Source organism: Anser cygnoides, chromosome 2 (assembly GCF_040182565.1).
Source record: "Anser cygnoides isolate HZ-2024a breed goose chromosome 2, Taihu_goose_T2T_genome, whole genome shotgun sequence".
Classification (NCBI taxonomy): domain Eukaryota; kingdom Metazoa; phylum Chordata; class Aves; order Anseriformes; family Anatidae; genus Anser; species Anser cygnoides.
Genome location: NC_089874.1, coordinates 149,651,870 through 149,677,976, shown reverse-complemented (window position 1 = coordinate 149,677,976; position 26,107 = coordinate 149,651,870). Strand labels below are relative to the sequence as shown.

Sequence of the window (26,107 nt, the reverse complement as noted above, 5' to 3'; positions counted from 1 at the left end):
TATTTCAATCTAGACAGGTGCTCCTTGCTTTTGTACATGAAGGAGACTGGTTTTATATGTGACCAGACTGCCTGGTCAAATCCTAGGCAGAGCTTGACCCTGCAGCTAAGTGTTTCTGCTCCTTACCTTCTCCCAGCTCTGAGTTTCCTCCTAAAGAACAAGAGAACAGCCTGTTAATGGTGATTGTCAGCATTAAGGACACCTCTTTTTTTTTGTCAGCCAGCGAGCCCAGTATGGCTAGGCAGTTCCAAATTTCGTTCCCCCAGTCTGGCAAGCATGTTTTTGTGACTTTTTGGCTCAGAGGTGAAGATGTGGGGTGGGGAGGTGTGTACCAGTGTGATTTTGCCTACCCACCTGGATGTTAGTATGCCATTTCCTCTTGACTCGTAAGAACTGACCTAACACAAGTGAGGCTAGCAGCCTTTGACTTGAACTGAAAAAAGGCATTACTTTTTTCAAGAAACTTGGCCTTGAATTAGTCATTAATTCTTTATCATTATCCATTAACAATTCTAAAAGCCAAATAATTTAGCTTAGTGAGTTTATTACTATTGATCCTAAAAAGCGTAATTCTGCTTGGTGCTGGGGACGTCAGTTCTCAGGAAGGGAACAATTCAGGATGAGGCGCATTGTGCTAAGTGAACCTGTTTGCCCAAATACTCTCACAGCATAGCAGGGGAGCAGTGAGAAGAAATGTGGTCCCGCCCCTGCATTCGCGGGGCTGAATAGTTCTCTGGAGGGTGTGTAGCAGCACAGGTAATTTACTGCTGGTAGCCATAAATGGTTTTCTGGAGGAACAAGTAGCTCCTGTGTTGGTCATTGCTCAGAGATGAGCTTGCAGGCAAACTACCAGCTAGGTGAATGGACTGGAGGATTTTCCTGCTGAAGACCAGGTTGGCTAAGTATGACTGTTGTCTACTTGCCTTTGCAGTGCTGTACACAACAGTAGGAGGGAGCCTTAGAGCTGACCTTCAGCTTTACTACCTGATGGGAGTGCCTTCATGGTCAGCTCTTCATATACCCAGAAGAACACTGTGTGTAACCAGTGCCAAGGGTGACCTGCAAGGTACACTTCTGCACTGTGAGTGGTGCCCAGCGTTGTCCTCAGCCTCCAGGTAGCATTCTCTCCTTTTCAGTCTCAAGTGGGAAAGAAAATCTATAGACCTTGCAGAGGCCCTGGGTTGTCTCCTGGCATCTCCTGCTGTGAGGAAAGGAGAGACTTCTAAGCAGGCTGAGGAAAGACTAAGAATAAACAGGTTCAGTTCTGAAAGCGAAATGGGTGCTGTGTCTCAGGAGCATCCTGGACTTAAGAACAGTCCTGGAAATGCTGTAGAAGAAGCCACATGAGTGTGATTCTTCTACTATATGAAGGAAAGTGACCCTTTGGTATTAGCAAAGATATGAAAATCTGATCTATTATGGGCATACTGACATGGATAGCTGAGGAGCCAGGTTGTGACATCAAAACCTGCACTTACTGCTCATCATTTGTGGAGAGTCCCCCACTAAGTCAACCCATGACTAAGGTTGCTCAACCAGACCCGAATCTGGGTTCTTGGAGGATAAAGCACGTTTTAGAGCTGCTTCCTTTGTCACAAAGGCACATGTAATTTTAGCATTAGCATCAAACCTTGATGGCTACTGAGGGAGGGTGTTAATATGTTCTTACAATCACCTGTTAAACCAGTAGTGCACACTGGTATAAAAGAAACAATTTGTGCTTGTTTACAGCCTACAGCAATGGTTTTGCTTCCTTTATACTGTTTTCTTTGCACTAAACCTTTCTAGATTCTTGCACAGCTTTTGGGGGGCATCAGAGAACTAGAACTGCCCCATCTCTATCTATTCCCAGGTCGCATACAAGCTGCACAGACTTGCAGACAGAAGTGCCACTGTTTAGTTGGTTCCTCACACCTCAGCCCAACAGGATGGGTGATAGAGTGGGAAGCAGAGATAAGTGAGTCTTCCCCTGCGTTAGTGAGACCATGTTCACCTCTCTGTGCTCTAAATTTGCCCAACCACCCTAAATTACACTCGAAAATGAATTAAAAATTCAAGTTGGTGAATTGGAGACCTGAGCTGACTTTATGGTCACTGCCATCTAGCAGTAGTTATTTTTTAACCTGGTGAAGTGAAGGCTGGAGGGAGACTTATCCCTCTTTGTCTGCTTTCCCTACAGCGGACGAATGAGGAGGGATTACAGCATGTACAGAAGGTGCCAGATGTCTTTTGTGGCACATTTATTTTCTCTTCTTGAGGAATTCACAGATGAAGTAGATGGTGACTTGGCACTCAGAGTCATTCCACTCTCCCGTGCTGAGCATTTCCACACAGTCCTGGCTGCCGGTGGAGTCGTGAGGCTCCCCGTCCTTCCAGTTACTGTAGTTCTGCAGCGGGCTGCTGTCTGCGTACACAAACTGCCCTTCTTTTTCCATGTCGTTCATCCCAATGAAGGCTCGGAAGAGGCCGCTCGTGGAGATGTAGTCAGCAAGCAGGGCGTTGGTTGCCTCATCTTTAGGCATGGCAAGTGTTCCTCCTCTGTCCCTGCAGTGGATCAGGGCTTCTCTGTAATTCTTCTCTTCTTTGACGATGTAGTAGAATTTCTCGTCTGTCTCCCTGATGCCTGCTATAACTAAAGGCGAAAAAAAAAATCATTCATGGCATTTCAGCAGCTATCAAAGGTGTTTCAATTTGATGGTTTTTTACATCAGAATTAATGAAAGGGAGGGAGGAGAAGTATTCCCACCACTGAATTTATGATGAACAATGAGGACATGATCAGAGACTACTAGTGGGAGTGACAAGCACCGTGCATGCACTAGGACAAGGGCTCTTCAGTCCTGACTGGCATGTGTCTCCTGTGACACTTGAGTACCAGACGTCCTTCAAGTAAATTTTACCGAATTAAGGCATGCTAAATGGACAAATAGCAGTGTCTAACTCTGGATCACCCCTGTTGCGTTATTGACACCCCTGTCATTGCCATATTGCCACATTTTATGTTATAGGTTGTGAAAGAGTGCTGTGGGATAGGAACACAGGGGTATGAATAGCTTCTGCGCCCTTTCCATGCAGAAGAAAGTCAATGCTACTGCTAAAATAAGCCATTTTAAATACAGCTTGATATTCACAGCTGCTGTAGCCACCAAGGGGCATTGACTAGGAAGGAAACTGTGGCTGCTCAGCAGCTTTAAAAGGCAAACTTCTTAGGCAACGTGTATCCTATTGAATAAAGCAGTGCCAAGAAGCATTCCTGGGTAACTGGCAGTTGATCGTCCCTACTGTTGGATTGCTGGACTGGTCCTGGCCAGAGCTTTGGCCTGGGGCAAATAACATTTTCCCACACAACTCCGGAGTTACCCCATGCGCAGTTTAGCGGAAGACCACTCCTGGTATGGCCATTCAGTTTTGCAGGATTTAGTAATATAGATGAGAGCTGTGCCAGCTGGCCATATAACAGTCTCAGACACATTTTAATTTACAGATATTGACTGAGGCCTAGAAGAGGTTGTGGAGCCTTCTCAAAATCTCTGCCATGCCAGGAAATGCTTTTCCTTCCTTTTGGTAGGGACATATTTCACTGTCCCACTGACAGCACTGCCTGCAAACGTGACTTTTTATAACCCGTGGTTTTAGGGTGCTGGTGTCTCCCTTATTACAGGACAGTGACACAGTGAGGGAAGACATGAGGAGAGTACCATGAATGCAGTCCTCCTGCACAGCAGCAGAAAGATCTAGGGTTTCCTAGTGCTTTTCCTGGCTCTTTGGACCAGGTCTGCACCAACTTTTTTCCTTTCATTGCTTGAGTGGCCACTGAGCCTGAGGGTGAGCAGGCCAGCAGCACAGAGGCAGTTAGCAAGCGGTGCCTGGTTCTTTTTGTGATCCTTTCACTTGTGCTGTTGATCATTGCTGTATTGTATTTGCTTTTATTCATCAGCTGCTTGTATCCTCACAGGTGCAAGACTGCCTACTTTCTGTATGTGTTCGCATTGCATCGCACGGTGAGCCCTCTGTCTTTGCCTGGATGCTGCCACAGAGCAATGGTAGAAGAATAGCAGTGACAAAAGTTATGAGAGCCAAATAAATCACAGCAAATACACAACATAACAACCCTTACCATTCTTTACAAACTTGATGGATGTGTTGAGCCGAGCAACGTTGATATTCAGTTGTCCAACAACTCTGCGGTATCTTCCACAGTCACAGACCGTGCCTGATGCAATGCAAAGGACAGAGGATTTATCTGTTCAGAAATACTTGTGTGTGTATATGTGTGTGTAGGGTCAGCCATAACCCACCTCCAAACCTTCTGAAGACTTTTAAACACGTGGATGGGATAGTTTGCCATCTTCCTTCCACCCATATCAGTGTAGGATTTACACATCCCCTGCCCCTCTCATCATCAATTCCATCTGGCTACCGAGAACTGGCTTGAAGTGTTGATCACACAGTGTCACATCTGAATGCTAAAGGTGTCCTTTGGCACCTCTGTATCCATAAACAGCACTGATTCCTAGACTTCTGACAGAAACAACAGCACCACTGTTTTCTCAGTAAAAGAGTATTGGGAGGATGCATTGAGGTGGTACTGGAAATACCTCAGTAGAAGGATCATGTTAGTGATCAGCTGCATACAGCTGTGGTACAGCAGAAATAGTTGATACCAACTCAAATAATCAATGGCTGTCAAGCACTGAAGTCTCAGTTGTATCTTTTGTTGGTAAACTGAAATTTGGCTTAATGTAGGTTTTGTTTGTTCCTCTCTTATTCTCAGGAAGAAAACAATTTGCTGATGGTTTCCCATAAAGAGCCAGACTGATGCTGCTTATGAAATGTCTTATAAATGAACACAGCTGAACATTCAAAGTGGGAAAACATTCAAGGTTATTAGGACTGAGAAGAACCTTCTGGGTCATCAAATCCAAATTCTCCTGTATGCAAATGTGTTGCATTCATCTGACAACAAATTGTGCTCTATCTAAAATCACATATATTTTTGTCCCTGTGATCCTATTAGGAAACTATTAAAGGACTTCATTCCTTTGGTATTCAGAAACTTTATTCTAGTTTCCAGTATAAAAATATTCCTGGCCTGTTTACACATTAGTTTTCATCTTATCAGCCATTCTCTATTAATTTAGGCAACTTCTCCCCATGTTGTGAATGTTTTTATATTCATAGCCATCAGTCATGTCCCTGCCAAGTCCTTATTTTGCTAAACATAACTTTTTCAGTCTTTTCCTGTTTGTTTCACCCATTCTCAAGTTTGTCCAGCCAAACCAACCCTGAAATCAGAGACCCAGAAAACTCAACCATTCTTCAGAGAAGGATGAACAGCATACCTGCTTTTCCCTTTTTTCCAGACACCCCTGATAAGCCTTTGGCTCCTTTGTCACCTGAATAAAAAGAAAAATACATATTCAGATCTCAGACAGTACATATGTCAGGGGAGTGTATTTGAGAACCCTGTTTAATAATATATTAGTGGTGTGCTTCTGATAGGAAGCCCTGATGTACTGTACTGGCAGATGTACCGTACTGGTAGATGTACTGTACTGGTAGATGTGCCAAGTCAAACAAGCCATGATTAATTCTGGTGAATGAAAATAAGGAGAACTCTTTAATAACTAACTCACCGATAACACAGGCATCTTGAGTGCTGCTGGTTCCTGGTACTGCTTTAAATACAAACTGCCCAGTGATCCCAAGAGGCTGAAAGCACTCAGAAAACCTGAGGGAGGTGAGACCCGGCTTCTCTCATTGCCTTTCAGGACAGAGCCCTTTCCTGGGATCGGTAGCTTCATGTCAGGACAAGGGACCAGATGGGGCTGATGGTCACTAAGCCAGCGAATTCATGTGTGCAACAGATTATGTTTGCAGGCAGCAATTAGCACCTGCATGAAATGAGGTCAGTAAGGAACAGTGTTTCATTTCAGGTGTAGTTCATGGAAATGGGATTTATTTTCCTCCAGCTGCTTTCCCCTAGTACTGTGAATCATAAAAATGATTTTTATAAAATAAAATTGCTTCTCCAAACACTACTCTAATAAAGGAAGGTGACCAGCTTTTTTTTTTTTTTTTTTTTTTTTTTTTTAAGGTAATCTCAGCGGTGATTTGACAGCTATCAAAAGTCTTGGCTGTCTGGATCAAGAGCAGATGGACTTTATCCGAAATTAGTGTCAGCTCTTCTTTTAAAAATTAAAACCTTCAGAGGCAAAATAATGTTAATACTTGCTCTGCTTTCTTGATAGCCATGTTTTGATGTGCTTTTTCTTTTATATGGTTGTATTATTATTATTTTTTAAATAGAAATCAGGAGCTGGCTGGCATTTTAATTAATATCACTTGACAGCCTGCACACTAATATACTGAAATTTCAGGGTTGCTTCGTTAAGAACTTGAATGTTTAATGGTCAGTCTAAACAGTGACTTAGTGGCCTTTGCTTCTGCAAATAAAAAAGGAAAAGAGAAAAAAATCCACCTAGAAGGGGGCAATAGATTATACAGTCAGGATGACAGCTTGATTTAAAGGCTGAGAGCATTGGTTTACTTTCAGATAAACAGTTTTTGGATTCTTAAATTCTAGTCTCCTTTGGTGCTTGGAGACATCTTAGGAGATAGCTATCTGCGTCTTCAGTTGTCTAGGTACTTTTGAAAATTAATCCCTCAGGCCAAATTCTTTTGTTCTTCTCTGATACTGCGGCTGGCAAGGGGCCATCAAAGGTTTATTAAAAAGCATTGGCTTGAGAAGCTCCCAGGAGAGCTTGTTCCACCCACTCTCCCGCCTGTCTGGGCTGATGCTTTGGTTAGAGACCACAGAGTTCCCCTTAGGATAGTGGATCCCTGCTGAGCTTTTGAGGCAGGTCTCATTGTGGCAGAAGTAATATTTCTTCTTAAGTAGCTCTAAAAGGAAAGCCCGAGCCTCTTTTCAGGCTACTAGACCAATAATTTCTTGAAATGATTATCCAAGTAGAGTTGGAGTCTGCCTTGATTTGCAAGGAGTGGTTGTCCTGCGTCACCTAAGTGCTCTCTTAAAACTCTAAAAATCCTTCCCTTACCCACCTGTCCTGGGCATCCCTTGCTCACGTCTCCCACACCAGTGCAGATCACCAGGTGTGGCATCCTGAGCACCAGCGGAGTATTGACTCAGGCCCTTCAGCCTCTAAAGCAGAGGCACTAGTTCGGCTATCTCTTTCCAAGATATCAGAAGATATTGGTACTTCCTTCACAAGGGCCAGATTTTCTCCCTTTCTCTTTTATCATCTCAGAGGACTGATTTCTTAACTCACATAGCAAATTATTTTTAGCCGTGTAAGTGATATATTGCACATGGGAAATAAAACTATTTCAGTTAGCTCTCATCACTGATCTTTATGCGTAGTTTTCTCTGGAGACCACTGGTCACAGCAGGTATTTAATGTACCTCCATACCTGGAACTCACACAAAACACATATTTACCTTGAGGGGAAAAAAAAAGCAAACAAGAAAGTTCCCAGATCAGGACTTACCCTTTCCACCAATAGGACCGATTTTCCCAAGCATTCCCTGGTCACCGACATCCCCCACAGTTCCTTTGTTTCCTGAGAGAAGAAACAGGAGGAAAAGAGTAAGGATGGCTTCTGTCGTTTCTTCCCCAAGACACTAGCCCTTTACTGCTGCTATTTTCCCTGAGCGTGGCCTGTCCAAATGTAAGGCACGGACACAAGCGTGCTCCTGTGAGTGTACAGGTGAACACATTACAAGCTTTATGGTTTAACTTTTATATAGAAAGTTTTATAAATGAAGCTGGCTTGTACCAGCCTGGGCTGCTGAGGTGTTTCTGTGAGCCGCAGGGTTACAGGCAGCCCCGCTCTTCTGGCAGGGAGCAGCAAAGCGACTCCAACACCAGAAACCAGCCTTTAAACAAGGTCCACAGCAGCACCCTGCTGGCAGCACAGGTTCGGATCGCTGCTGCTGTGGGATACCAGCAGGGCACTGCAAGGCACCTTAGCAAAACTGCCTGTTCAGCTGCTCACAAACATCATATTTTCATACAGAAAATACAAACTAAAACTCCTAATGAGTATTGATTTAACTTCACAGGCCATCAGCATGTTCCTTGGGAAGTGTTTCTCTGTTGATTTTTTCTCTACCCCAGACAAAAACCTTGGGTTTATTCAGGAGGTTAAGTACTCAGGCTTTGCTGGGAATCCTCCATCTAAGCAGGGTTACAAATAGGGAACTACTTGTTGTGCTGTGTATGCTTTCCCAGTCCTCAGAGCACCAAAATAATGGATGCCTTTTTGACTGATTGATAGTTTAAGTTCTAATTTCTAGGAAGTCTCACTTTGCACACTGAAGTTAACATCACTAAGTCACTTCTTAATTGGTTTGTTACATGGTCTGCTTGAATCTTACCTGATCTTTTTAAGGTAAGAAGCAAAGCCATATGAGTTCATTTAAAAATGAAAAAGGTTTTCATTACAACAGTAATAACAGGATGTTTTTAAAGATTCTATAAAGCTAGAAACTTTTCTGATTAGACTTAAAATATTAGACCACTGTCAAGGAAGAAAGAACATGGATTGCATTATCATTAAACTTTAATGATACATTAAGCTTTTGAGTTAGAGTATGCAAACAAGGCTGACGCTATCCCGTCTGGTGCCTCAGAGTGCTCTGCTCAGCTCGCTGTGAAGGTGTGGGATATGTTTAATAGGAGTCCTGACACTTCTTTGGCTCCTTGTTCTCAGCCCTGATGCTGCTTGCTCAGAGGAACTTTGTTTCTCAGTTTGCTTTTCTGCAAAATGGGGACAGCTGAGCCTGAATTTTGTTGAGCATCCTGATGCACTGCCAGGAAGTAACTCTCAAAATTCAGTTACACCTAAAGGATCATTTCACTAAGAGAACAGTGATCTTCCTGATTGTACGTATGATTTAGGCAGTTATCAGTCTTCTGTATCACACTTATGGTTGTCACTTGGGAGATCAGCAGTAAATGTGCTGATTTATTACATGAAATTTACTTTAGATTTATTGCCAGGTGTAGCTTCGGTATCTATTGGCACGAATTGCACCAAACTCTCAGAGCATTGTTAGGTTCACTGATTAATATTTGACAGGCATTGTGAAATCCACCGGGGCAAGAGGAATGAAAAGCATTAAACAACACTGATCATATGCACCAGAACAGTTGTGTATGTTGATATTCATATATCGGTAATAGCAAACAAACTGACATAAATACCTTTAGGTCCTTTTGGTCCAACTTTTCCTTGTTTGCCAACTTCTCCTCTGTCTCCTTTCTCACCTTCATCCCCTTCCAGAAACATAAAATAAAGCATCATGCGACATTTTACTCAGTGCAGTAAAACCAGTTATACACTCTCAGAAAGTAAAGTCCACCATCATTTTTTTTTCTACTGATTTCTTTTTATTTCACATTGAGGGCACAGTAGCCGTGGGATAAATTTCCAAATAAGAGCTGATGAATCTGATCATCTGACCATTAGGAAAAGATAAAAATTTTCCCTTTGGGGGAAGCTGTTCCAAAAAAAGGATTATACACCAACACCAATTCTTATCCTTTAAGGCCTATTAGCTGTAAACAGATAAATAAATGAATTGAATTTATTCAGTAGATAAATATTGGAAAACCTGAACATACCAGGGAGAAATGCCAAGGGAGACCATTGAATTTATTAATTGTTCCTAGTGACTCTCAGTTCAAGGTATGCAGATGCTACAGAACAAGAGGATTATAAATGTGTTGCAATAGATCTTAGCATAGTCCTTAGCACTTAGTGTGGCAGAAGTCTTGTCTTCAGTTTTTGACAGGTGGCATGTGTTAACATAACAAACGTCTTTTGCAATTACTCCAATACTTTACTTTGACTTAGTCATTCACAGAGTATCTGGAGGAAGTAAATTCATTGCATTCATCATTCATTAGAGTAGTGCAGAGATTTCCCCAGATGAGACCAAGGTCCTGTTACACAGGTTACTGCCTATACGTATAGTAAGAGACAGCCTCTCATTGAGCAGCTTACAGTCTGAAAGAGCAAGACAGCAATCAGTAATGGGAAAGAAATGTTATCTCTTTCCTTAGGAAAGAAGTTGCACAGAATTTCATTCAAGGTTATGCAGCAAAACAAAATACCAGAGGTACAACTGAGATTATTTTGTCTTCTAATTCTTAGTTTTGATCCAAAACCTGAGGACATCTTTCCACTTTTTTTTTTTTTTTTTGACAAATACTGGGAGGGACACCTACACCCTCCTGCAGCAAAAGACCACCACTGAATACAGACAGCCTTCCAAAATCTCCCCCCTGTTCCTGTTCCCTACCATTGTCTGCAAGACAAGAAGAAGGACAGAAGAGAAGGACAGATTACACAAGACCAGTAACCCATCTCACCGAGGATGGTGTCTCCAGCCCTGGAAGAAGGTGTTCAGGGAACTGGGTGTGCTGAGGGTGACTGCTCCCCGTGAGCAATGGTTGGAGGGCTTACCTGACCCAAGGACCACATCCAGGCAGCTTGTGAGAGCCACTTCTTATTCTACCCTGCACGGATTAGTCTCATGCCTTTTAAATGCAGTTAGATTTTTGGTCCCTACAATATCCTGTAGCAAAGATGTCGATGATTTAATGTGCTGGGAGAGAAAGTAACTTCCCGTGGTTGCTTTCAGGTTGACTGTTTCTTTGGGTGTCCTCACTGTTTTGTGAAAAAAAAGCTACCCACTCATTATTTACCTTCTGCTACTTTTGTAGCCAAGACAAAGCATATCATGGGGTGTCCCACTGGGTGATGGGAGAAGAGAAACGGGGCACATTAACTGCAGCACACAAAATGTAGCAGGGGGTCCTCTGGCACGTGAGTGTGCGCCACAAAATCTGTAGTGCTGGGGCTCCCTTGTGGTGGGCAGACTCACCCCATCAGTCAGGATACCCTTGGGGGTGGTGGTCAGTGGTGCAAACAGCAAATGATAAAGGGCTGAAATTCAGTCTGAGTTGGAGGGAGGAAGCATTTGTTAGAGGGAGGGAAAAGGAAGAAACCTGACGTGTGCGCTAGTTCACTCAGGCACTTTGTTTTTAATTCCAGCTGCCTCAGGACAAAACAGGAAAGGAAAAGGTTGTAACCAGCCAGAAGCAGAAGTTTTAAACATCTTTTTATTCTCACTGATTCTTCAAAGACACTTGATAAGTCGGTATGTATTTCCAAAAGCCAAGCTTCTTAAAATCCTGATAAAGCTTTGGGTCTGAGCCCCAAGCAGATGGAAGGATGCCTGCTTGTACTGGGTTCTTGTCTGGCGGTCATCAGACAGCAGAGCCAGAGAATTTGCAGTTTAATTTTGCTGTTGACCTCAGTGCTAACATCATTTATGACTGAGAAATGAAGCAATTGTCCTTTCTAAACCCACCTGTGAAACTCTTCAGAAAACTGTAAGAATCACTTCGTAGTAGGACAGAAATTCAGAAAGATTCCCAGAGGTTGGCAAAGAGCTCGTAAAATGAAATTTCAGGAAAAAGTTAAGAGCTGATGTGTCCATGGTCTGCAAAGCCATGCAGGAGAAGAAATGTGTGATAACAGAAAGGAATCAGGGTGTGATTAAAAGGCTGGAAAAGCTGGATGAGTTCTGACTAGAAATGTAGCATGGGGTTATTTAACAAATGGGCCATGCTGTCCAGCAGGGGAGGGAGACCTAGGAGCCTCTTCACGTCCAGCCTTTACCTGTGCAATGAATTTCCATGTGCAAGAGGTGCTGTAATTCTGGGTTTGGTGTAGAAACAGCTGAGGGAGTTTCTCTGGGCTGTGTCACGCAGGAAAGCAGATGAGATTCCTGCTGACCTCCCTACCCAGGGGACTACCTGTACTACTCACCACCCAGTCACCTTCCCTGTGGCTTACAGACCGCTCTATTGGGTTAAGGGCTCTGGCGAGGCTGCTGTTCTCAAAGCGTTGCTTAGGCACTTAATCTTAGAAATAGAATCCTGGAAAGAAAGTCAATATAGCAGCAGAGAAGCTGTGATTACTTCCCAGAGACGTTTTCTTCCAATCTCTCTCTGGTTTAGAGCCACTAAAGATGCAGTGGCTTTTTCTGAGGTTTTGGACAGGTGGGGCTGCCAGAGATGAAGCTAGGTTCCTGCGTTTGGGCCATTAGACTCAGAGCCGACAGGTAAAAGGAGTAAAAGGTGTGGGAAAGTTTGTTCTGGAGATTTTGAGAAATTAGGAGGTGTCTCAACTTTTATTGCTAACATCTCCCGTGTAGTCCCAATTATTGCTCAAACCATCTAGAAGGAAGACCTATCACCTGTTTCATCTTGGCATAAAGCAGCCTACCATGTTCTGCCTTAGTTCCATTACCAGGGAAAATGAGAATAGTGTTAATTTGCCTATCTGTAAGAGGAGAAGGGAAATCCTGCTTTTCTCCCAGTATCACATCTGAGAATGGATAGGCTATTGCAAAGCAAGGGTAGAAGCCAACAGCATTAATTAGTGGTACCATTTCATTGTTAATCTAATACTGGACTAAGCCCAGTGCTTGGAAATATGGAGTTATAATTATAAATCCATTGTGCCCGCCTTGAGCTGTTGTGTGCAGTGATCTCAAATTTTGGCAAAAAATGTGAACTCTTGGGTTATGCTCCCCCCTTGTGGTTTTACTGTGATTTGCAACGAGGTAGGAGGGTGTGTGGAAGGTTGTTTTGGACGGTTGAGTTGGCTTTCTCTCTAATTTCTAACAAGCATCTCTCCTTTTCCTCTGGGACCTCATATGGACAGGGCATCCCCCTGTACCAGCCACTTATTTTGTAGTCTGACAGGAAGGGAAATCTAACTCCTGGTTGTGCTCTGGACTGAGTTTTTCAATTTTTGTACCACTGTGCTTTATGCTATGTGAATTGTCTTACAGAAAATAAATAAATACATAAAAAATAAAAATCTGATCCTGATCTCATATGCCTGATATGGTTATGGATGAAGCACTGGGAGCCAGGAGCTGAAGCATGGCCATTTCTCTACCTGTTCATATTCCTGCAAGTTGATTCACTTCTTCTGTGTCACAGATTTAAATTATCAGAATATTTAAGTTAACACATGAAACAATAAGTTGCTAGACTTTTCCATCTTGGGACTGCGTGAGGCAGAACAAAAGAGGAAACGATAAGCAGTAAATGACTTCTGCGGCCATTAGAAAACAGTAACTGTAATTGAGTGAGAGAAAACCGAGTCCTTTCTTCTCCTATAAACAAGCTCAGGGAAATGCTGAAGGTCTAATAATCAGCAGGATTTTTAGGCAGTTGAAAGGATCTCTGCCTCTTTAGAAGTTTCACTGAACAATGCAATGTTGAGAGGTTACATTTGGTAAGAATGCAATTAATAAGAATATACTGACCTTCGGGTGATTTATATTTCCTTCCTCAGTCTTTTGTTGGCAGTTTATCTGGTTTGTATTCACGAACGGAGGAAGTTTTCAGGTTAAATTGTTCACATATGTTTAGTGGCTCCCCAAGCCTTGCAATTAGGGTCTGACCCTGGATCTTGGAGAATCAGGCTGTAACCCCCAGGGATTACAGAGACCGTGTTTATCGGGAGATACAGCCTGGGCGAGAGCAAGTCTGCGGGCTGGTTGGAAGCTGAAGCTGGGAGGGGGCTCCTGACGGGGTTTAGGCATGTTTTACTCCAGGAGCACTTAGTATCCAGCCTTTTCACTCACAGCCCTGCTGAGACTCCCCGGCTCCACGCAGGGTTTTACTGAGACACGTCTCCAGATGTGCTGACAAGCCGTGGCCTCAGGTCAGCTGCAACTCCTGTCTCCTGACCAAAAATACTCCATAAATGTTAATGTCTCTTAAGCCTCTCTTTTACAGTGAATCAATTAAATGCTTCCTCTGAAGCAAAAGAAGGACGAAGCCTTTTCTTGGTAGAGCCCTCCCAAAAGTCCCAGGTTCAGCTCCCTGAGCCTGCAGGCTCAGCATGCATCACAGCCCCGGGTACCTTCCTCCACACTCCTGGGCATGCCCACCCTTCCAGATGGTAGAAACTCTGCTTTTGGTGGGCTAAAGCATAGTTCTTCTCCTACATCAGGTAGTCTGAACAGAAAAAAGGACACGCCATGGGCAGTCTGCAACCTACTGACGCTGAGCCTTTGCAGCACTTGCATGCGTACTCTCTGTTGAGACGTTCGGTCACCAGAGGGAGTCGCAGACTCCAAGAAATAAGTAAATAAATAAATAAAAACCCAACACCAAAACAGTTTGTCTTTCCATTGTACAAGCATGTCACAGTTACGTCAATGGAAAGACTGAAGATTTCCTCTAATTTCACTTTCGTTGTCTTTTAGACACTTAGCGAATTTCCTGTAGCTGTGGGGGTTCTTGTTTCCAAGATGCGTAAGACTAGTGAGGACACGATTTCTTGCCCTGCCCTGGAGTAAAATGATATCATCTGGCTGGAATCGATCCGACGTGATGTGCCCTTCCCCAGCCCTCCTCCTCCTGTCTGACCCCAGCACTGACCTGCGTGCTTCTGTCCCACTCTGGGTGATTTCGAGCACTCTTCTGACCCCGTGTGTAATGAATTATGGGAATGAAAAGGGAAATGCCAATATGGCAAATAAAAACACACATTTTTAGCAAGCTGAACTAGCTAAGTGAGGACTCTGACTAATAAACAGCTGAGCCAGCGCAAGGTGAAGGTAGGACCATATGATCTGAATGACAGAAGAAAAAGATGTTGGGCCTCCCTTTTTGGGGAAAAAAAAAAAAAAAAAAAAAAAAAAGACAGATCAGTCCAGCTGTAGTGTTTAACTTCACCCACAGCCACTCTTCCAGGTGCCCTGCAGGGAACATGCAAGGCTCCACAGGTTGCACTATGAGAATAGAAGCATTTTGCTTACAATTTCTTGGGCACTGTCTTTTTTTCACCCAGCATCAAGTTAGACAGCAGGGGCCCAGTCACCTTTCCTGGTGAAACTGAAAGAATCTTCAAGAATAAATTGGATTATCTGCTCACTTTTCTGCTTTCCACTTATTAGCAGCTATTGACTTCACTAGAAATACCCACTTCTACTGTATTGCATGGGCCACACTCAAACCCTCAGTAGGTTCTGTGAAGCTCCACTGACCTGGATTATTTGAAAGTGTGGGCCTTTGTGCACGGATGGGACATATATTGTGTCTTTAATAACACAGAAATCATTTAAACTGTTTCTGATTCATCTTTCACTTGATCTGTCCCAATTTAAGCTTCTTCACCTGATCCCCTGCCACTATGATGTGATCTCAAAGACCCATGGCTTACAGTGGTTTGGGTGAGGAATCAAACCAACATTGGTGAGAAATACAGACCCGATATCTTCTGAATTTGTATTTAAGTGCCCACATACATGCTTTATAACTCAGGCTGATAAACGTCAGAAACTTAACCTGTGCTAAAATACATGAAGGCTAAAATTCATGGCAAAATAGAATTATGTGTTGATTATAAAGGGCTCTTCAGATCAAACGTGAGGCGCTAAGAGGGAAGCTTAGTTATAGGTTTGAACAGCCTATAGGATGTGGTAAGGCACTTTATATTTTCGGAAGAAAATGTGGATAGCAACATATCTGGTTTCTGAGAGAGTTTTAGATTTTCCAAGAGTGGAATTGCGTAAGCACAATTAAAGCTGAGAGATGGACAGCTATACTGGAGACCACAGTAAATGCTATTTTGAGGAGCCAGCCAAAGTCATAGAGTTTATAAGCATCATTTGTCAGCAATAATAGTAAGGAAATGCTTTCCATCTGAATTGCTATGGGAAACTCCCAATATTCTTCAGATTTCATCTCATTCCAGTTTCTCAACCTGGGCCTGATTCAAGGCCTTTGAAGTTCCCGTGTCTGGATTTCAAAGGGAGTGATCTGGGACCTGATAGCAAGATAGTATGATCTGGAGTCAGTGCTCAGACACACTCCTCCAAATTCACATGAAATCATCTCTAGCCTTGTTCTGCGCTTGTGCGATGCCAGCCTTATTCTTCTCCCCCTACTCAAGCTTTTGACAGAAGTTTAGTAGCCAAAGTTTTGGGCTCTCAGTTTATTTCTGCCCTCACGTTGTTGCTTACTGATTTACTCAGGCCAGAGCATGGACTGACAGCTGGTGTTTTTCCTTTCACAGCGTTCACTGCTGCCTTCCCACAGTTTCCCAGTTCCTCTCTCAGGATCAGCAGCCGCCAGCCTATTTCCAGGCTCGGAAGGGTGGAAAGTGAGCGACAGGGCCATGACTAATATTGCTAGTCCAAGCACTTGGCTACCCTGGGAAATTCATTGTGTTATTTATGCCAGATCTGGTTCTGTTTGGACCCAAGAAGTTAATGGAGTACAGAATTTGGTCTTTACTGTCCTACTTAGTCAGCTGTGGATAAGCATTACCTAACCTAAGATTTCAGAGGTCCTGCACCAAACCAGCCCGGATAAATCCAATTCATTCTTAAATGTCTCACATCAAACACCCCAAATCACTAGTTACAAATACTAAAAACATGTTTTGGTCCAAAGCACAAATTTGCTTCTTTTTCAATATTTCAATAAGAGTCCTAGAAAATGCTTCTCAGATTTTATTTTTAACTTCTATATAAGCCAATTTGCCATGTACCTCAAAAAGTTTCTTCAGGAGGCAGGACAAGACAGCCATTGCAGCAGGGCTATGTTTATTAAAAAATTCCCCTCTTTTTGAGAAATGACCTGAGCATTGCATAGAAAATGAGACTGGGAAAGGAGGACCAGCTTTTGCTTTTCTCTTACGCTCCTTCCCGCCCGCCCCCTCCCCCCCTTTTTTTTTTCTGGAGTGAATATTTACAACATTTCTATGCATCATTCTTTAAAAACAGACCTCAACTTTCATTTTCTAGCATCAGGAATGGAAAAGCAGAAAATAGATGCAGGGGACTGCAGAGTGCCTGGTTTGGATGACAAATAACCACCAGGGGTCAGGCTGAAACCCCTAATCATTTCTAAATGCTGAAGAGTTTAGCTCGGGCAGATTTTCATCATAGCAACTGAAAGTGGAAAAGACACAGGATTTCTACTGTCTTTCTCCTGTTCCTAGGAGACTGTGTCCTTCCAGAGTATTTTATAGCTCTTTGTGTTTTGTGGTTCTGCTGACACACTTTGGGAGCTGGTGGGTCTGTCACAACCGGTGCGAAGACTTTCCTGGTGAGCAGCCTGGAATTACCCTTTCTTTTCATCCCATCACTCATATTATACCTCACTGGTGACTTCTCAGGTCTGAGCATAAACAAGGCTATAATTCTGAAAGGGAAGAGCTTGGCTTACACAAATTATCTGGAAAAGTTACAAGTGGTTTGTACAAGCAGTGACACCGATGACTCTTTTTGAACAGGTGATCTTTAGGGTGAACGTGCGGGAAGGTCAAGTGCTTGCTCCTGTTGTAACTATGAACGCCTAAATGATGAAGTGAGTACTGCAGCCTTCAACAGTGCAAGAGCTTAGTGATAAGGTCTGAATCTCTCCAAACATCCTCTCTCCTCCCTTAGCCTCCTCTCCAAGGTGCTGTGTGATGGGAAGAGCAGCATTGCTGCTGCGTGGTACCAAGGCCGATCCCACTTGCGGCCCACAGAGTGGAGCTACTCCACAGGGCAGTTTGTGCCACCACAGCTTTGCACAACTATTTAATACCTTTGAATTCCTTGCACATCTAGGTGCTTGGTCCCGTTAGATACTCCATGTATCCCATTAATGTCCAACGGAGGGACAACAGGAATCTGGCTTGTGGTGGTGAAAGAAGCTGGCCACTGTACTGTGGGAGCTCAGCACCTCTGACTTGTGAGACCTCCATAGCTGAAGACACCAAGCAAATGGGAGGTGAGGTGGAGGAACATGTGCAGGGTGGGTCAAAACCTATATTGGGGAGAATGTTTGACAAAAGGGCACAACAAATGTAGCACAGAAAATAAACCTTACAGCAGTGGTAGTCTGAGCCTTGCCCGTTGTCAGGGTTAAAGTCTGGGCAGCAAAGTGTTGCCTGTGGCTGTTGTGTGGTCCTAAGCTGGGGACCGCGTGCCCTGAGTCCTTAGACACAAGATGGATAGAGGAAAACTGGCAGCAGGACAGACTGGCTTCTGCCATATTAGGCCAGCAAGCTTCATCACTAAATACAAGAGATGCCTGAGGAGGAACAGGGTAGTTCACACACCCAGCCAGCTGTCTTTAGTTGCCCAGCTCACCGTCATCAGCTTATAACTGCCCTGGATGAGCTCAGATCTGGTGGGAACTGAAATCAGGCTATAGAATCATATCACGTAGACTGCAAAACATATTTGATGACCTGCAATGGATTTGAGCCAGTAACTTGGAGCTGATTTACACTCCTTTTACCAATCATGGATCCTGGCTATGGTAATCTAATTTTACAGTAGTAGTGAGGACCCTGCCAACACGTGTTTGGCTCCTCCATCTCAGTATCAGCCAGGGGGCGATAGGACTGGCAATGGATATATACTGACTTTCTCAGTACCGCACTTGCAAAGAATCACAGTATCTAACCTTGAAATGCTCCCTGTCCCAGCTAGACCACAGAAACCACCTGGAGTCCCAACTACTCTCACGTTGTCACAAGACCACCTCATTAGCCTCATGACTTGTTAAACACAATTCTGTCAAACTTTGTTCTCCAGCCTGCCATTATTCATGTACTAACTAAACAAAATCCCACTAGCTCCCCTGGGAATCATTACATCTCTCTACATTTATGCTGCGGCAGCAAAAGTTTAAGCTTGGTTTGTAATCATAAAGAAATTAATTTGCTGATTAAAAATGGTCCTTTAAGCAACATGCATTTGAATAATCTATCATAAAAAAAAATGAGTCTGGAGCAATGCTTTTGACTTGATAATCTTTTTTCTGCTTAAAATTTAAATCAGTTGCAATTTTTTTTCCTCTCAATCTGTAGCCTATAGAAAAATACAATGAATTACCAAAAAGAAAGCAATAGTTCGAACTGCAGTAGCCATGGTGTGGAATATAGATTTTAGATCTCTCATTGCAAGATAGATTTGTATGTCATGGTCCTAATTTTTGGCTGAGGTACCCTCCAGCCAATTCCATTGACATTAGTTATGTTGCCCAAAAAGTAAGTTAATGCAGAAAATTTGGTTTCAGATATTTGCAAAGAATTTTGAAGACAAAAGAACTGCACATGCCAAAGCTGATCTAATTCTTGTTGAGGTCTGCAGTGAAGGTGCTGTTTAATTCAACAGGAGCTGCTGGATCAGGTCTGATGAATGCAGTAGAGCTCTGTTTACAGGTAAGCATTTGGAAATGATGTCAATACAATCATTTTAAATATTGCATTTCTCTCTCTACCTATATGCAAAGTGAACAATTAACAGTTCAAAATAGGTGCTTACTTTCAGACAAAGTTTCTCAATTTATGGCTGCTACCTGTACCGGCTGTGTAATGAATACAAGAAGTAAGAGAAGATTTACGTGGCTGGAAAAAGGTGCAAAAGGACAACTTTAATATATATGAGAATATGCGAAACAGTTCCTGAAACTAAAGAAAAGCAAATTCAAATCTCATTGCTTCATCACTTTCCCCCATTACAGTTTCACTTTTCTAGACATTTGTACAGTCTGCATTAATTTAGATCTTACATCCCCAGCCTGTGCCACAAGCGTTCCACATCTATTTTAAAAAAATCAGCCTTTATCAGTACTGGTCTCAGCATTAGTAACCTCATATTCCTCACCTTTTGGTCCAGGTAAAATTGTGTGTGTCGAGCAGATATCTGTTGTAGGTCGATTGTCAACATCAAAACCAAAAATCTGAACTTGGAAGATGAAAAGCACAACTAGGGTCCCGTATTTCCTTAGCTGTTGTTCTTTCTTGCTGCTCATCCTTGTAGCTTCTCAGGAAATGCCTTTCGTTTTTACAGTCTTAACAAATGCAGCTGATTCAAAAATAAATGCTCTGCTAACTGAAGCAGTGCAAAGATTGGGAGCTACATGCACGAACAGCTAAATAAAGTGAAGAAAGGAGTTTGATGATGCTATAGTTATTTCTGTCCTGCACATTATCCAGGATATTTATTTAACACTGACAGCTGTTTATTCCAATTTATCTCTTATCTGTGAGATGTTTAGCTGCTTTTGCCATGGAAAATTTCTTCAATATATGGGGATAATCTCTTTTGTCATTCTTTTTTTTTTCCTTTCCCTGCTGATTCTTCATGCCCAGCTTTTCACTTACTCAAGAGACAAAAGACTGTGGTATTGTATCCAAGTGAGTAGTAATTAGTTATAGGATACTTGTGGCTGGTTCTGTTCTGGAAGAGTAACTCAGCCTCCTTATAATGTGTAGAAAGACTACCACAAGAGCTTTTCTCCAAGGAGACCTTTTGTGACAAGGGACTAGCTGCCAGTCTGCTGTGGGTGGAAGTCACTGGTGTGATTTCCTTTTGGATGCCATCTACCCAAAGCCCCCATAGCGGGGGATGAAAAGTTGATTTTTACCAATGGTTGTTTGAGCCAGTAACCCACAAATGATGGTTTTATGCTTACAGATTTTTCCACAATGGTTGCTCCAAGCCCAAATTATTTTGGTAAGCACAGCACAGAAGGACAAACTTCAGGATTAAAGCCAAAGTAGCACGAGGTTAAATGACTGCAGAATATCCTTTCATACCACCTTTTTCCTCTACTTGCTAACTGGGAGAGACGATCTATCAGGACAGTGGTATAGCACAGGCCCCAAGGTAGCACGCAGCAGTGCTATACATCCTCTTGGAAGGAACTGTGACAGCTGTCCATCCGTATGTTTTTTCCATTCCTAGAAAAACCTCCAGCTTTCTCTTACGGAGAACACACTAACCAGGGATGGCAGATTATTCTAGGAAGCCTGGCAGTAAAGAAAGGGGAGATGGGTATTTATAATCTTTCCAGGAATTTTGCTAACTTCTGGTTTCTTACACAAGAAAGGAGACAGCTACTCAAAAAGCTGAGCAACTCTGTTGAACTTCCTATTGAGTGAGGGCACATTTGCTTTCTATTTTCAAAAAATATGTTTCCTATAATAATAGCTTTTGAGGTGCTCTCCCCGCTATTTAAGAGTATCAGTTCCTTAGCATCACAATGTTTTAGTCTTCCAGTAGACAGAAAAAGTAGCAGCAGGGTTGTAAAAGTGGATGCCTTTTCTTAAAGGTATTGCAGAAAGGCTTTGATTTCAAGCTTTCATGTGGGATAAACTGTTGGCCAAAGCCCCAAGAGGGGTCAGGAGACTTCTCTCTCTCTTTCTTTCTAGCCTGGTCGCAGACTGTCCCATTTTTCAAAACACTGTTCTTTTTTTGTTAAACTGTATACAGTACTTTTCAGAAATAAACAGTGGTCTCAGTGCTAAAGAATGTTATCTAACTAACACCTTCAAATGTGGCCGTGATAACAGATACGCCACAGCTAGGGGGGGAGGAGAGCAAAAGCTGGGATTAGAGATGGATAGAGTTGTACCAGGAATAAACTTGTTCCTCTGTGATTTGCATTGGGCACTGTGCCTCCGACTTGTACACTGTAAATCTGTTTTATTTATCTTTTTCTTCTCTTCACTTTCCATTTTGTGAGCAGAAGGTCAATGTAAGAGCAAGAATAGAGAGCGTAGGAGTGGGAAGTTAGTGTACTCAGCTTTGGAGGAGGCATTTGGGGAAATGTTGCCAAAGTGACGTGAATGATGCTATCTGCTCCACAGTACTGAGAGACTTGCAGTGAATTCTTTGTTATTTATCAGTGATAAAAAGGGGTAAGTGTAAGTGAGACCGGAATCCATTTGTTTAACCGGTTAAGTTACTGACTGGGACAAGGCAGACAACCTTTTTGAATACTACCGTTATGATCATTTTCAAATGTTCTCATTCCACATTAGAAATGAAATCAAAAACCTACAATTTTTTTTGTCCATAAAAGTCACAAAACCCCTAAACACACATTGAGAAACAGAGCTTAATATATCCAAGAGCTTGGTAATGACGCCACTTACTTAAAATGTAAGAGATCCATATTCAAATGCTTTCTCTGCCTAACTCAAACCAGCATTTGCACTGCAGCCTTAAGGTTATCCTGTTATTACAGGGCTTTTTGTTAATCAGTTATGTTTTCTTGTATGTTCGACAAGAAATCCCATCCTGGGGCTAGAAAATCTTCCTTAACAGGAAATCCATCACAATAGATATAGTAGAACAAAAGTCTTGGGTTTGGTGAATCAGTATTTATCAAACCAGGTTCACTGAAAAATCCTCAAGCAACTTCACTGCTGATGGAGATTTAATGAGGCACATTGCCTATTGTGCGTGTTAATTCTTATTGAATCGGGCTTAGAGAAATGTCTGTAGGCAAGGGAGAAAAACAAACTAAGCAGTGTTGTCCAGACATAAAAGACATAAAACAAACATTTCTTAAGGCGTGAATGTTTTACAAGGAAACCACCAGAAGACACAAAGGAAAATCCTGAAATATTCTGTTGCTTTGAGCTGAGCAGTAGTCAGGTAACCTTCCTGTAGTACTAATCCTCCTTGGAGCCCAAGCACTTCCTTGCTCGTTGGTATTACCTTGACTTGGTTATGCACATGTTAGTAGTTAAATGACAAGGAGTAAGTCATTTATGACTTACTCTCTCCTTAAATGATAAGGAATAGAGACGACACCCTAAAATGGTGTGCATCAGAAGATGGCCAGTTCTACAGCCAATTTAAATTATTCATAGATTCCCAGACTCTGTGGGTGAACTCCAGGTTAATACATCCTGTCCATTACCATGGACTGATTCAGGCAGAGGTGCTGAGAATCTGCTGGCAACCTTTCTAAACTAAATTTAGTATTAGGGAGAACTTTTATTTTCTGTACGGCAGTATACTGAATACACCTGGGGGCAACTGAAGTAAAAGGAAATATATATATATATATATTTTTCTCTGTTCTGGGTTCCTACATGGCTTTCTATTCTCCTGGTGTAACAGATCATGATGATTTGGAGTGTATCAGGGTGTCATAATGGATACATCAATCATCATGGCAAAGCTTAGAGAGAATGGAAGAGGGAAAGTGGTACCGTGTGGTTTGCCAAGTGTAGAGAGGAAAGTAAACCTAAGGGTGTTTTGTAAAATGTCATTTTTGGTTTTGACACCATGCACTGTCTGCTCGAGCCTGTAAACACAAGGCTCCACCAGTGTTATTTCTCTGAGTAAGATATAAGCAATGACTAGACCTTAATATGCCTCCAAACAGCTGCCAAAATAGAACTGAACAAGGACAAAAATTCTCCAAAATCTCCTTGTTTCTACATTCAGTAAACAACATTCATAGGACCCTAATGATATTAGGAATTTTTTTCTTAAATACTTGAGGGGCAGCCCAGCAGTGTAGGAATAGATGTTCCCCTCTCAGCTATGATCTCCTTGGCCTCCCTACGGAGTTTGACTCTGTTGAGTTTGGTACCTTGAGGGATGATCTTGAATGTTCCCAGGTCTGACTCAGGGATGGCAGTTTTGGAGTAACTTAGGTCTGCTTTAGAGCTGACAACCCCTTTTGGGGGTATTCCTACCTCTCCTTTCACCCTTTTATCCCCTCCTACCTTCTTCATTTAGCCCTTAAACCGAAAAGCTGACCAGATTCCAGCTGGAAGTGTGTGCTGCGAGGCAGGAGGGATACGGAGAGAGCTGCTGCTCGGGGAGCAGAAGGGCTGGTCAGTACCAAGGTCTCAGAAGGAGCTTGGGGTGCAGACCATAAATTCAGAGGGCTGCTGGACTCTTTATGAGATGTCCTACTGAACAGACACTGTACCCCGTTTGTTAAACCTACCTCAGTTGTGTGTGACTTCTGCTCACTCAGGTAGCACTGCATTGCAACTTCATGTTTCTAGCTTTTGCACTTCACTAGAATTTACTGGCTCACAGTGAACAAGTCATAAACACTTTCTTTGTGAAGGCTTCTCTGACAGTCAGTCTGCTGGCTTTTAATTCCACTGAAGATTCCTTTGACTTTACTCACATGGCATCAGACTTCCCGAGAAGCCTGAGACAGTTACCTATTGTTATTTTCCATGCAATCACTCAGAGAAGCTGTTCAAAATAGTAAGGCGCTCAGATATGCATTCACAGATGCGATAGAAAGTGAAATACTCAGTGTGGTTTGTAATTCTGTTTATCTAAGTGCAGCCTCTTCCTGTGTCAGAACAGATTTCTGCAAACAAGAGGGCAATGATTCAGTTCCAGGGGAAGACTGACAAAATAAACCCCAGCTTCTGCTGACCTGATGTAGTGCTGAACAGTGTCCTACCCTGGGAAAATATTTCCTGCTTTATTTTCATAAATATTTATGTAATTCCTTCTGGGAAATATGGCTTCTTCAGAAAACTGAACATGCTGCTCCCTGACAGAAATTTAACTATTTGTTTACACACGAGAGATTATGGGCATTTAACCAGCCTTAGATTTTTACAGTCTTATCTCAGGCATTTCTGTCTTTTAGGGTTCTCTTTCACTCTGCTCCTAGAGTTCACATAATGCCTTGAGTCATGGAGCTCAGTCCTGGCCCTGGATTTCAAACATCCCCAGTGCTCTTTGTAGGATTGGTATTTTGGGGCTGAGAAAGAGGAACCAAGTGTGATGTTCTGCCTGGAATCACATTTCTGTCCCGCCCAGCTACGACCTTCCTGTGCTGGTTTGAGGCTCCTCTCTAAAAATGAATAATTAAATTAATTAATGTAAGCAATTGAACAGAGGATTGCATGGTTAATGAAAATATTTATATTTAGAAACAGACCTAAAGACACTTTGGTGAACTGATATCGAACGAGCATCTAGTTTTTGTGTTTGCTTTCTGAGTTTCTAGTGGTGATTAGCAGTGAAGTTGTGCATGAGAACAGACATATTCCCCACCATGGCAAAATAAAACAGGTTGATCCTGCTCTCTTTAACCTTTTTAGAGAAGCCTTGCGCTAGTGCAAAGCTGAGCTTTGCTCACCAGCTTGCTCTCAACCCTTCCCTGCAGTGGGGAACTCTGTGGGGTGCTGCAGAGGAAGCTGGCTGGTAGGTACGAGACATTCACCAGAGCTGGCAGACGCTAAGCTGGTGCCCAGGATAAATCACATGAACGTGTAAGTGGTACCTAGGTCATGTGCTGACCTGTGGATTTTATATGAAACCTCCTTATCTTGAAGAACATTGAAAAAACTTCAAGGCACAAGCACATCATTCCCATGGGATCTTAGTCTCCTGCTCCTAGCATTCAGCCATGGAGGCTTGCATTACTCATGTGACCTTCTGGTTGAACACATGCATTTATAGATTATATAGATTTACAGAATATTTAATTTCTCTCTTTTTTTTTTTTTTTCTTCTTCAGTCTGAACTCTGCCACATATTTTCCAAACACAGCCAGAATCAAACAGCTTTTAGCACTTTCTTCAGCACTTTGCGAAAAAGAAAAAAACAAAACCAGGGAGCAGCTACCTGCCCTGGAGGATTCATGAGCTCATCCGGTAAAACGGAAGGCAAAGTTGCAAGGAAGCTAGAGAGGAGACACAATAGAAAAGGAAGAATCCACAGGAGACCAGAGGAAGCTTGAACACCTCCCTCTTAGCCCGTAGGTATGTAATAATACAGGCACAGCCTGAAACAGGCATTCCTGACCTTTTTTTTTTTTTTTTGGTGGCCTCCTGACCACCATCAATAGTAACAGTGACTGCTTAGTGCTCCAAAGGGGCTGACTTGCTGCTCTCAGAGCCCCTGGCCCCGGCCACTGCCTGAACCCTGCTGCCAAATGTGTCTGAAACATCTGCCTGCCCCGCTCGATGAACTCTCCCTTACCTCCTCTATCGCTTCCTTGCTGTTTGGGGACACACAGTGTTGTGTAACACGTATCGTAAAGTTGGTTTCATGTCCGTGTGGGTGTATTTCTGGCAAGAAAAAGAAAGTTTTGAACTTTGTTCTCCCACCTTCCTAGTTAATTGTCTTGACTGTGAGACTGTTTGGTAGTGAAGGGGAGGGAGGTGATGGTGCTGGCATATTTTCTGCTTGACATCTTAACAGTCAAAGGAAAAAAACTCACCCAGTCCATATTCAGAAAACTGTTTTATTTTTTTT

At 42.7% G+C, this 26,107-nt stretch overlaps 1 protein-coding gene and 1 long non-coding RNA gene across 2 annotated transcripts; one reads left to right on the top strand and one right to left on the bottom strand.

Annotated features, from left to right (window-relative positions):
- Positions 1 to 2,207: 2,207 nt before the first annotated feature.
- On the bottom strand, positions 2,208 to 20,058 carry COLEC10 (collectin subfamily member 10). The gene is made up of 6 exons (XM_013185064.3): positions 19,730 to 20,058; positions 9,228 to 9,299; positions 7,510 to 7,581; positions 5,343 to 5,396; positions 4,118 to 4,213; positions 2,208 to 2,632 (listed from the first exon to the last, which is right to left on the bottom strand). Exons 1-6 carry the CDS (start codon positions 19,875 to 19,877, stop codon positions 2,241 to 2,243), a joined length of 834 nt encoding a protein of 277 aa, XP_013040518.1. The 5' UTR covers positions 19,878 to 20,058; the 3' UTR covers positions 2,208 to 2,240.
- LOC125183643 (uncharacterized) lies at positions 10,650 to 25,609 on the top strand. Its single transcript, XR_007165972.2, has 3 exons — positions 10,650 to 11,188; positions 19,140 to 19,284; positions 25,368 to 25,609. It is a non-coding gene; the product is annotated as an uncharacterized lncRNA (long non-coding RNA).
- The last annotated feature ends 498 nt before the right edge of the window (positions 25,610 to 26,107 follow it).

What these genes read in the sequence shown, in the direction of transcription:
- COLEC10 (XM_013185064.3), bottom strand. Translation starts at nt 19,877, where the DNA reads ATGAGCAGCAAGAAAGAACAACAGCTAAGGAAATACGGGACCCTAGTT. An exon ending in AATTTTACCTGGACCAAAAG is followed by an intron (nt 9,300 to 19,729) that starts GTGAGGAATATG and finishes TGTTTCTGGAAG; the next exon opens with GGGATGAAGGTGAGAAAGGA. An exon ending in CATCAAGTTTGTAAAGAATG is followed by an intron (nt 2,633 to 4,117) that starts GTAAGGGTTGTT and finishes TTTCGCCTTTAG; the next exon opens with TTATAGCAGGCATCAGGGAG.